Source organism: Cynoglossus semilaevis, chromosome W (genome assembly GCF_000523025.1).
Source record: "Cynoglossus semilaevis isolate Cse_v1.0 chromosome W, Cse_v1.0, whole genome shotgun sequence".
NCBI lineage: Eukaryota > Metazoa > Chordata > Actinopteri > Pleuronectiformes > Cynoglossidae > Cynoglossus > Cynoglossus semilaevis.
Genome location: NC_024327.1, coordinates 15,700,373 through 15,713,338, shown reverse-complemented (window position 1 = coordinate 15,713,338; position 12,966 = coordinate 15,700,373). Strand labels below are relative to the sequence as shown.

General features: G+C 39.9%; 1 protein-coding gene across 3 annotated transcripts in view; it reads left to right on the top strand.

Moving 5' to 3' along the window:
• The first annotated feature begins 651 nt into the window (after positions 1 to 651).
• The window catches only part of LOC103397278 (guanine nucleotide-binding protein G(q) subunit alpha-like), a 23,901-nt gene continuing 11,586 nt past the window's right edge, over positions 652 to 12,966 (top strand). Inside the window, exons 1-3 of one of the 3 annotated variants that reach the window (XM_008335485.3) lie at positions 652 to 1,035; positions 1,588 to 1,732; positions 6,936 to 7,120. In XM_008335485.3, the coding sequence (XP_008333707.1) occupies positions 1,597 to 1,732; positions 6,936 to 7,120 (321 nt within the window). In that variant the 5' untranslated portion in view covers positions 652 to 1,035; positions 1,588 to 1,596. The other 2 variants (XM_008335486.3, XM_025052729.1) reach the window with 2 other exon arrangements.

The following is a 12,966-nucleotide window of genomic DNA, read 5'->3' as shown; positions in this document are numbered from 1 at the left end:
GTCTGTAAATGAGTTACATCAGGTCAAATCAATTTTTGCTTTTTGTGCACACAATTGTTTAATGGTGGATGGCTATTAAATTTGAAGCATTACCACATTTATTTCATTAGGATATAACTGTATAGTTAATAACTGCATACTTCATCTAGTACATGGTAATAAGATCATGGAAATTTAGTTGCTAGTTTATGAGACAATACTAGAAATACTAGGTATGTTTCACATCATATTATTGTGTGAATTTTGTCTGTCAGCCATTCTGCACAACAAAACAAACAACAAAAAAGCCCGTAGAAACCTTCACATTCGATGTTTGAATAATAAACACAATGTTAATACATTCACTCATTAAAAATACTTGAGTGTTTTTTTATTTTAGAAATTCTTCAAATTGTACCTTTATTTAAAAATGTGATGTTTCTTTGCGATATATTTGATCGCTTTTCATGTATTGTAAATAATGAATGGCTCATTGTAAAAAAAAATCAAACTAGTTAACAAAAAGAAAGACGCTAAAATACTTTTTTCCTCATTGGTCATTGATGAATTATGACTATATTCAATGTCTACTATACCGCGATTCCGCGTTGTTAATTACGTTACGTCGTAGTCAATGAGTAAAAAAAATGAAACTTTAGGTGACTTTACGCCATAGGTGAAAGAGGCATGAGTTCACTCCATCCATTCCTGTGGTACATATTTTCTGTTCCACAGGTTGGGGTATAAATACTCTGTGGCGTTGCTTTGACGTGACACTCCCCCTTGTCGATGCGAGGCCGACGTCAGCCTGCCAGTGGAGGAGTGGATGGTTTTCAGCCGCTGACGTGAATCTGGGATATATACCCCCCTCGCTGTGTCGTGGGCTCCGGTGTTATGTGCGGCTTTCTTGGGTTTTTTTTGTTTGTTTGTTTGGGTTTTTTTTTTTTAGACGGAGAGCGATAACTGTACTGTGTTCCTGCCTAGCGGATTGGAGTGAAAGTCCGCCATATTCTGCCTTACCACGCCCAGGAGTCGAGTCACTGGAAAATAAACGGGGTCTGCTTTATTTATGTCCTTCCACCTTTCGCCTGATTCACGACGATAACTTGGACAAACACGCCAGGGATTGTTTTGGTTGATGTTTTGGTCACATGTGTAATATTGAAGACTTTAATGAAGTTGCGGATGGTAATGTCTAACGGGATCAGTCTAAGCTGCACAAAGGATGTGTCTTAAAGGGATCTGTTGATCATATTGAGAAGGGAAAAGCAGATTACACCAATTAAGATCGCACAGATATTCAGTCTCAAACTTTGTATTGAAGCCACCTGGAAGCCCGGAAAGCAAACCGAACCAGGGGATGGGGAGACACTAACATTCTCTACGTCTTATCTTCGTCTTTTCCCGCACAATCTGTGCGCTGTTCGGGCTTATTATAAGGGCATCCACGCGTGTATTTCACCGCAAACAGGTCTGTAGGCAGACGTTATTTCACATCCACAGGCCTCCGTGTGTTATCTTGTTATACTCCCGCAAATCGGATATCTGTAAGAATCAGTAAGAAGGAAAGGTGGAAAGTGTATGCTGATTTATTTTTATTTTTTTAAGGAGGAGAGAATGACCCTGGAATCCATGATGGCGTGTTGCCTGAGCGAGGAGGCGAAGGAAGCCAGGCGGATCAACGACGAGATCGAAAGGCAGCTCCGCCGGGATAAGAGGGACGCACGCCGGGAACGGAAACTGTTGCTTCTCGGTAAGCTCGGTGGGGACAAACGCGGGTAGGGAAAACAGTGGGGCGAATTCTTTTCACCAAATACAACATTTGCCAGGACGTAAGGGGGGAGGGGGTGGTAGAAGGTAGGTGGAGGTCTTTCACACCTGATTGAAGTTTGGAAGTGGGTGTTTGTTTGAGTGGAGTGCACAGATTGACCGGTTCAGCCTAGGAAGAAGATGTGGTCTAGTTGGGCCTGTAATAGACTCCATGGTGTTAAAAAAGAAAAACAGCTGATTAAAAAAACAAATAGATTAGATTTGAGAAATTGATTATGTCAGTCCTCATCACTTTGCCAAACGTGATCAACAACTTGATCCAACAGTGCACACTAAATGTTGCTTTTTATCACATTTGCTGTTTAATGTGCAACAAGCTTTAGATTTGAATAATGAATGGCACTGACTTCATTAATTTACTAAAAAATAAGTTGCACATCTAGATGACAAAAACTACTTAAGTACTAAAGACTATGTGTCACTGAAAGCAGACCTTGACCTTTTTCATTACTAAGTTGTTTTGTTAATTTTGCATTTAGTCTTTCTTTTGTGAAACTGTCTGCATCATAGGTGTATACAAAGGAAGAGAAGTAGTTTGTAGCCAGTCTTGGGACTATCATCTTATGTTGTCATCCCAATAATAAAATAATAATAGCGCAGATTTATAAATGCAAGTACACATTCACATTGGACTCACAAATTGTTGGGTTACTTGTGTACAGTTCACACAAACGTGGACCTCTTTAGACAAACAGAAACATATATTGTGTTCTAAACATAAACAGTTATGATTATCTAAATTATCCTATAGATGTAATGTCCTTTTCAACATACTGATGGCACAAACAACACCCGGAAAAAGCCATAGAAGGGCAACAGCCAATCCAGGAAAGTTTTTTTTTTTTTTTTTTTTTTTTTTTTTTGTGGCCAATCCAAATGATGGAACTATTTCAAAAAATTAACTCCAAAATTAAAGATGGCTTGCAGAATGCATTGAGATATACTTTAAAAACTTTGTTGAAGACGTCCTCAACAATATTAATTAGTCTACAGTCCCTCATTATCCATTTGACAATTGTGTCAGTCAGCTTGTCAGTCATGTGCTAGATGGTAGATGGTACCCATGAATTGTTGTGTTGTTGTATTGTAGATGGTAAACAAGTATCTTAAGGTATGGATGATAGAAGTCCCAGTCAGATTTTAGTTTAAAGATATATAAGAACAGGACTATATTGTGGGTACCTCTGCCAACAGGTGTGGCGTTGTAAATTTAAAGGTTTGGTCACCACTAGGCTTTAAGAAGTAGCAGTTATAATGAAGTGATACGAGGAAAACATGTCCCCATTTATCCCCATTCAGTTTTAAATAGATTTCCAACAAAAAAGCCCATTAAATGTGATGACTGTAGCAGTGGATGGATGCTAAAACACTCCACTCCTTTCCTCTCTGTTCTTGAGCAGATGCATTAAAGATACCTTATAAATGTGGTCAAAAACCCAGATCTTAAGAGTCTATTTTTGCACCTTGACAATTTGGTAATTTGAGGTTAAATGAGGAACATTTCCCTTTTGCCTGTATTTAATTGTGTTGGAATGAATCCCCTTAAACAGGATTTGAGTGAGCTGAAAGTGACCTCTCTTTTTGAAAACAGACAAATACTAGTTTCATTGTCACCTATAATCTCTTTTAATACCTAATAGCTTACTCATTAATCAAATGCCAACAGCAACCCTTAAATATTATTTTATACAGTATGTTCAATGAACAGCATTTACACCCAGCATTATTTTTTTTTAGCAGCAGGTGCTTATCAGTAGGCCCTATCTATATAGGCTATTGCATTTCAGAGTGGTTATGCAGCAAGCCTCTAATGTGTACACTTAATGTCTTTGAATATGGAGACATTGAGAAGCTTTGGTGAGATCCATTATGTTGGAGAAAGATAAATGTTTCCTGTAGTGGTTTACCACATGTATGATTCACTTGTAATGCAGCAACATCATGAATTATTATTACTTTAAAAATTCAAAATCCTGTTTGTAAAACAATGAGAACTCAGTTTAGCATCAATAGGAAGGTGGTAATCTGACTGCTCACAGTTTTGGAACACCATGATGCTCAGTAGTAAACAAACACATACTCCACTTTATGGCAAACTAAGTCATGTCAGTGAGTCAAACATTATCTTCCACACAGCCTCTGAATCAATAAGGAGTTGTGTGTTTTCTTTGGTGTCCATGTTTTATGTTGGATCAGGACACTCATACCACTTGTGGTCAAGTATACTGAAGGAAGTTTTCAATGTGTTTTGCTCCTTTTGGCTCCATTATCTCATGCATTTGTAGTGAGAGCATTGGTCTTGGAAATCCCTATGTGTTTGTTTCCCGTTAATCATGAAAACAAACCTTTCCAGTTGCAAATTTTGTCTTTTAAATTAAAAACAAATATTTTTAATTATCATTAAACACATTTATTACATTATAATATAAAAGTGTGTGTTGAGTAAATTTAAAAAATAGCTACAGTAGTAGCTAGAATAGTTTATGAGCCATACTTCAGTTTTGACAGCTCTTTGGATATTACTTTGAAAAGTGTATGCTCCTTCACACACAGTGAAGCCAGGATTTGGATTCTTCACTACCCAATCTCTCTCAGCGTTGCAAATAGTACTTAACAAATACACTAATATCCATTCAAGTTCATTTTACTTTGCAAATGAGCCATAATCTTAAGGACAAATAAGCGGACCAAAAGTAGTGTCGTCCATTGCTGACCCAAAAATCTCAAACCCAGGCTGGTCACCTCTGTATATAACTCCTGTGACTCATTCGCACCTATAATTATTATTCTTTTATCATATTATTTATTAATTAATATTAACTATTGGCAATGTTTTGAAATTACAGTTCTAAAGTATAAAATAATGCATCCATTGTAACACTGTCATTGCGACAGTTTTCTCCTTTTTAGATACTAATGCGCACGTAACACTAGTTTAAAGGTTTCACACCCATCAACTTTTCCAGATTTTGACAAACTAAATCTGATCTTAATGTCATTGTAAGGGGAATTTAGTTTGTAACAATCAGTGTCAACATTTTTGACATTTCTATAACAGCTAAGGTGTGTTTAACACATGTAGTTGTGTCCTTTATCACCACTCTGTCCAACAAATGTTGACAGCCAGAAGAGCTTGACGTGAATAATTATAATCCTTGTCTTTATCTGCTTAATTATTTTTTAAATGTCATTCATTTACAAAAGTAGCACAGGCCAACTGTGGTCCTCGAAAGAGCAATGAACCTAGTTCAAAAAGGCCCTCCCTTTCACACACATGTTCGTAGTTACAGAAAAACAGGTGTATGGAGGAAACTGATGGCATGTAATCCTAAAATTGATGTGATTCGAAAAGCAAAAAAAAGTAGCATAAAACAACCTTGGTGGTGACTTAACAGGTTTATATTTACTGCCTTCTAGCCAAACAAAAGATAATTGTCAAATGAAGGTAGGTGTCATGTGATCTATGACTAAACAAACAACAAAGGTAGAATAAGGACCTATAGCTAATTTTACTTCAACTAGTTTGACAGTTCAAATAAAAATAAGTCTGTTTTAGAACTTTTACCTCTAAATTAAACAAACCTCGCATGTATTCTAAAGAATTCCCACAGTTACAGTAATTAGAATAGAATACATTTAAGAATATTTTTAGTTTCCAAGGTAACCAGGATGCAAAATGATTGTCCCATCGTTGCCATTAATTATAATTCTGCAACATTTATACAGGTTTTCCCCTTAAAAAAAGCATATCCAAGCAGACCCTGTCATTTAACAACACCCTGTAACAGGGCTATAAACTGGTTTGAAAGTTCTGTTAGGCAACTGGACGTGAATTTTCTAAAAGACGTTTCACCTCTCATCCAAGAGGCTTCTTCAGTTCTAGAACCTTCTTCAGTTCCAATGAAACGACTTAACCATGACCTGGATGACTGAGAATCTTCATAGACAGGGCTATAAACTGTTTTGACTACTGCACAAAAACTATGAACTGTATTAGTGAAATGCATTGTCTCTTGCCCAAGAGTAAAATCCCGATCCCTATCTCTCTCTCTCTCTCTCTCTCTCTCTCGCTCTGTAATAACTCACTCATCAGGTACTGCTAAGCTTTTAGCAGTGAATTAATTTCCCCTGTTCTCCTCTCATTCATTTTTTATAATGATAATATAATATATAATATATTATAATGTATAATATAATGATATTGAATGTATAATATAATGATATTGAAGCATACATCATTTTTTGTATCATAACCCATTTGGAAAAAGGCAGCTCCATGCATTTGATGCTGTGATGCATTTAAGGACTGAGTGATTGCCAAGTGTTCCAAAATGTACCTGATGGCTGAGTGGACGATAGTAAATTAAGAAGCCTTCCCCCATACCACATAATGCATTTGATATAATAATATTATTCTATGCAGTATTATCACAAAAGAAGAATAAAGGTTTGTAAAATTCATACTATTGAACATCTGAGGTCATGTTTAAAATGAAGTTCACTTAATGGGATTAAGGACTTAGAACAATCATCAAATCAAATCCTGTAGACTTCAGAGTTATCCAACTACTACATTTCACAGTGTGCATTATTGTGTATATATCCTTGGTTTTGTTTATTTGTATTGATTTAATTTGGATTCGTCCATGCCAGGCTGTGCCCCACCTGCAATATGTCGATGCCCGCCCCCCTACGTTGGAACCATTGCTTTAACCTCACATGTAAACCGTTTCAGTCCTCATGTTTCCCTCCAGGCTCACACAAGAATAAGACAATTAACCCGGCGCCTAATGCATTAGGTAATGGCATCAGAAATGCTATAACTGCCTGCTGTGTGAACAGAGCCAACATTTGCTCACGCATCAATGCGTTTCATACGCACATAAATATCAGTATATAACAATGAGTGTTACAGTCATACTAAATTGCAGTGGATGCCCAACAGTGCAATTCAGTATTACTGGTTACACACAAGGGAAGAGATGCATTAGTCATTAGCAGTAGTCGCTAAATGTTGTGGGTCAGATTGTGCTCACACAACTGTAGACGTTAAATCCGTAATTTTTGTGAATGTCTTTTTTGCTAAATCCTGATTTGTTGTCTTTCTTTGACTATGTTGTGGTCAGGCACTGGTGAGAGTGGAAAGAGCACATTCATTAAACAGATGAGGATCATCCACGGTACCGGTTACTCTGACGAGGACAAAAGAGGTTTCACCAAACTGGTCTACCAGAATATCTTCACGGCCATGCAGGCTATGATCAGAGCTACAGAGATGCTCAAGATCCCCTACAAATATGAGCTCAACAAGGTATATTGTTTGTTTGTTTTTTTCCTGTAACTCAAGTATTGCTCAATTCCTATCCTGGCACCACATCTGTAGCAAAGTGTGAGAAAATAACAGTGACAGACTGCAAAGTGGCAACAGCTTGCTCGTACTCTTTCAGTGTAGTGTTTATCTCATTTGGAACAGATGCCTATAATCTTTTCCTGCCCTTTTTAGCACTTCCTCTGGCTTTAAAGTGCTCTAGTACTCCACCAATCACCATGTATGCTTCTGTGCAATCAAAACGTACTTGTGTATCACTCCATAAAGATCACTCTAACATGTGTCTCTACCTTTTTTATGTGCAGGAATCAACTTGCATTTGTAGGCTTTATCAGTTACTCATCTACTTTCTGTGTCAGTCACTAATGAAGGGAAGGTGTGCATGTTTCTTAACTCAAACCCATTGTGAACAGATGCAGAGCAGTGAGTAGGAACAACCAAAAGGGACTACACAGCTGAGCAGGGGTTGAATTGATCGGTCTTAGATGCAGTCTTAGAAAAGTGCTGACTGTAGGGACTGTATATTGTGGCCTTTTGGCTACTGCTATAAAACAGGCAGAAACGTATCTCAGTCCTTATCAGTCAGTATGGCTTCCCATTTATGGAATATCCACTCATCAATTAAATAAATTGAGGCCTGAACTTGTGAAAACATATAAGCGTAATTTTATATATGTTTTGTTTTTAATCTGCAGTGTTTTGGTAAAACCATTGGTTCCACTACAAATCCCACAAACTGGTGCTGACACGTTCATGATAAAAGAAACGCAACTCTTTTTCACTCAAGAACAAAATAACTTAAAATGCATGCCCTTTCCAGCAATACACTTTTTAAAAATCCAGTAATTTGTCACCTGTTCAATATGCACTGTATCAGATTCGGTATACCTTTTCAAATTGCAGTAATTGTATATGAATTTGGTGGCCCAGAGGCAATGTCTCTGTCATTGGTGTGGAACCCCAGGGTTCACCTCCTGGGCAAGTTCGAATTCCAGTTAGGGCAGTTGGTACCTTCCAGTGGACTCACCACCTGCAGGAAGGTTTGGGGGGGTTGGTGCAGTGCAATGTGATTTGGGTGGTGACTGCTGCCCCCACGACCCGGTAACGGATGAAAATGGATGGATGGATGGTATATGAATTTGTGTAAGTGATACGTTGTCAGAAGTGAATCACTATGATTATTTCAAAACAGGGAATTTAACAACAACATGCAACTTCATCACTACATGTTGCTAAATCCAAGACAGTGTACATTAAGTGTAAATGTACTGTACATTGTTTTTGACATTTTGTGCAGTTATTGTATGTCTAAAATAGAAAGTATTTAGTATATAATGCACAATATCAATGAACGGGTTTATTTTCATACATAAGGCGCACCGGGTTATAAGGTGCATTAAGCGTAACAAAACAGTCAATCAAGCACGTCTGGATCCCTTTCGTCATTATCCGAGTCAGTCTCGTTGCTGTTAATTTGTTGTTCAGTGACGATTCTGGCCTTCGTGAAAGCTCGGACGACATTTGAGACTGATATCTTAGACCAGACATCCACGATCCACTGGCAAATAGTGGCGTAACTCGCCCGGCGTTGCTTCACTGTCTTGGGTGAATGTGTGTTCGCCTTCTGTCATCCAATGCTCCCACGCAGCTCGTAATTTAACTTTAAACGCACTGTTAACACCAATATTTAGCGGTTGGAATTCTTTGGTTAATCCACCCAGAAGGATGGCAAGCCCTGAATTAGTTTGCTTCACTTGGGTTTTGACAATATTGATGAGATAGGCGCGCATGGAGTCGCAGATCAATAGAGATGAAGATGTGTGGAAAATGGTCGTGACCTAAGTTGGACACTGGAGGACGCTGTTGTTGTTCGCCCCTTCAGAGTCAGGTGGTTGTCATTATTTTTGTTCCGGATGGTCACCGTATTGTTGTTTTGACGCTGTTTCATGCAGAAGTGTGGATGTTGTTTTGCAGAGAGTGTGTGTGTTTTGTCTGTATTGATAAAAAAATGAGAGAAAAAAATTGACAGCCATGCGTCTGAGTCATCCTGCATCACACCATAAATCGACTATACAAAAACACAACGTAAAGTCTCCGGGTGTTGGGAGGCACGACGTGACGTTGCACGGATTTGGGTTACACAACCATACTGTAACAATTGTTGTTGAGCATCTTCTAATTGGGATAACAGAGTTAAACGTCATTGTGTGCTCCCAGTGTCCTTCAGTTGTGTGCCATCATGTGTGATGCGCTGTGTGGTTTGGCTTTATAAAATCGGTTCGAGGTCAGTAAGCACAACCAGAATTATTACATAAGGCACACCAGGTTATAAGGCACACTGTCGATTTCTGAGAAAATTTAAGGATTTTAACTGCGCCTTATAGTCTGAAAAATACATAATAAATGACATCTCTGCAGTGGCATCTGAATGATGCCATTCTGTTCATAGTGTTGTGGCAATACTATCTTTTACAAACTGATATTAGTACAGCAGGGAAATGCTTACAGTCAGATTTATGTTATTTTCATTAACAGAAGGCCATTAGGGTGCACAATACAGTGTTTTATAGAGCCGGTCCCAAGCCTGGATAAATGCTGAGGGTTGCGTCAGGAAGGGCATCCGGTGTAAAACCTTTGTCAAATCAATAATGCAATTTAAAACTATTTCCATACCATGGAATGGCATGGAATTCTCTTTGGAACACGAGGAAACACGGAACACGAGGAAACACAGAGTAGGAAACTCACGAACACGAACAGCCTGACAGGACGAACTGAACAATGATCCAAGAACACTCAGAATCACACTGATCTAACACATCACAATGATCCAACCACGACAGAGTGAGGGAGAGGGGTATATATACACAGGGAACACCAGGTGACACAAGTGAAGCTAATTACCAACAGGTGAGTGTGATCCCACAGATTACCCCACAACAGGCAGACATGACAGTACCCCCCTCCTAATGGACATTCCCCGGACGTCCAAAAGCCTACCACCAACCCTCTGGGTTGGTTGGGTGGGAGGGATACCAAAACAGAAACTGAAACAAGGCCTATTCAAAAACATGAAAAAAAAACTAGGCACAAGGGGAAAAACGGAAGAAAAGAAAAAAAAAAAAAATTCCAGGCCCAAGTACCCTTATACTTGGCCTGGCCCTTTTTTGTACCTTGGTCTAGGGAACTTGTGTCTCTGGTAAGGAGTCCCTTCCCTAGACCAAGGCATACCACTAGTCACAAAGGCTCTCCCAGCCGGACCAAGAACTGCTGAGGAAGCGTCAGTCACTGAAACAAAAACCTCGGAGGGTGCAACGTCCCCAAGCCCCCTGGGAACCACTGGAGATGTGACCACCGTCGTCCTCCGAACCATGGGGGGTGTGGCCACCGTTGCCTCCGGAACCACTGGAGGGGTGACCACCGTCGCCCTCCGAACCACGGGGGGTGGGGCCCCCGTTGCCTCCGGAACCACTGGAGGGGTGACCACCGTCGCCCTCCGAACCACGGGGGGTGGGGCCCCCGTTGCCTCCGGAACCACTGGAGGGGTGACCACCGTCACAGACATGACAAGAAAAAGAGGAAGGATAGAAGTGTTGGTCTGAAGTTTGGAACTTTGAATGTAGGTACAATTACAGGGAAAAGTAGAAAACTAGCTGATATGATGCAGAGAAGAGTAGACATTTTGTGCGTATTTTCAGGACCAGTTTACAGTCCGAAGAGGATTGAGGTCCTCTAACATAAACTGGGTACTTTAATAGAGATGGATGCTTGCTTTTATATCCCTCAACGTTGATGGTTTTTCTTGTTGACTTTTGCTTCTCCCATAGGAATACATACAGCCCATATTTCAGCACATCTTGGAGACGAGCACTTGCAGCACAGCAAAGCGGAATGACTGACCCACTCCAAACTGTTTACATGACTTAATCATCACCCGGCTGATGGGACGCGTAAAAAGGAGAACTTCTGGAATGAGCTGGGCTGGGTCGTGATAGAGAGCATCCCCAGGGGAGAGAGAGTGATGATTGGAGCAGACTTTAATGGTCATGTAGGGGAAGGGAACAGAGGAGATGAGGAAGTGATGGGCAGGTTTGGTGTTAGGGATAGAAACTTGGAAGGACAGACAGTGGTAGAAAGAGAATGGAATTGGCTGTGGTAAACACTGATTTCCAAAAGAAAGAGGAACACAGGGTGACTTACAAGAGTGGAGGCAGGTCCACACAGATAGATTATATTCTATGTAGAAGAGGTTATCTGAGGGCGGTTAGAGACTGTAAAGTGGTGGCAGGTGAGAGTGTAGCCATACAACATTGGATGGTAGTGTGCAAGATGACGATGGAGGTGAAAAAAAGGAAGAGAGTAAAGACAGAGCAGAAGATCAAGTGGTGGAAAGTAACCCTTGTGCAGTCCTTCGCATTTTTTGTACACAGGCCCAGGGGTCACCTAGACCCGAAAACCTTACAAGGGTTAAGGAAAGAGAAATGTTGTGAAGACTTCAGGAAGGAAGTAAGGGCAGTTCTGGGCCGTGTTGAGAAATTCCTAGATGATTGGGGGACCACAGTTACAGCGATTAGGGAGACAGGTAGGAAGGTGCTAGGTATGTCCTCTGGGCAGAGAAAGGAAGACAAAGAGACCTGGTGGTGGAATGATGAGGTCCAGGAGAGTGTACAGAGAAAGAGATTAGCAAAGAAGAGATAGGACAGTGAGAGAACACAAGAAAACAGACTGGAGTACAAAGAGAGGACAAGGGAGGTGAAGAGGGAAGTGGCCAAGGCCAAACAAAAGGCATATGAGGAGTTGTATGAGAGTTTGGACACAAAGGAAGGAGAAAATGAGTTGTATAGATTGGCGAGAGAGAGAAATCAAGCTGGGAAGGATGTGCAGCAGGTGAGGTTGATTAAGGACAGAGAGGGGAATGTAATCACGTGTGAGGAAAGTGTGCTGAGAAGATGGAAGGAGTACTTTAAGGAGTTGTTGAATGAGGAAAATGAAAGGGAACGTAGGGATGAGGAGCCAGAAACTATTAGGAAGAAGGTAGATCAGATTAGAATGAATTTAGGATGAAGTAAGAAAAGCCCTGAAGAGGATGAATAGTGGAAAGTCAGCTGGTCCCACCGGTTCTGTGTCCCGTCTCTATCTCCAAGTGTAACAGTCGGTACCATTCAGTGCTGTCCATATCATCCTGTTATGTAAACTATCAGCATGCACACCTGTCTTCAGCACTTTTCCTTTTAGTACAGCACAATAACAGCATTCAATAACTGTATAAATTGATATGGAAACTTAATACAATGAATATATTGTAAAGATTGAATAAATGTATTTAGAACATCTTAACATTCCCTGCTGTTTTACATTTCAATTTAAACTGTGAAATAGAACAACTTCTCATCATCAATCATGTACAACTTCAATTAGATTTTCTGCAGACATCATTTCGGAACTGTACCACAGTTGAACACTTTAAACAGCTGAGGTGTTCTCGTCAATTAGTGGGGCAGTGGTAATGAGAGAATACGTTTGTTGGTACAAAGCATGCACATACAGTAGTACCCTTTTAGCAATCATTGACCTAATGCACGGTATTACACAAGTTGAAATCAAACAGAGCAAGATCAAAACAGGCATAAGCATTTTTAAAAGGATACTCCACCAGGAACTGGAAGTGAGCCAGGAAAGCAGATTTTTGTCCCAAGTCCTATGTGAATCATCTTTTTGTGATTGGAGATGTTCCTGTAAAGCTTGCACTTCACCATTGATCTGTGTAATATTATCAGTCGAATCAGGAATAAATGTACAACAATAATCACCAACAAGAGCACAGACCT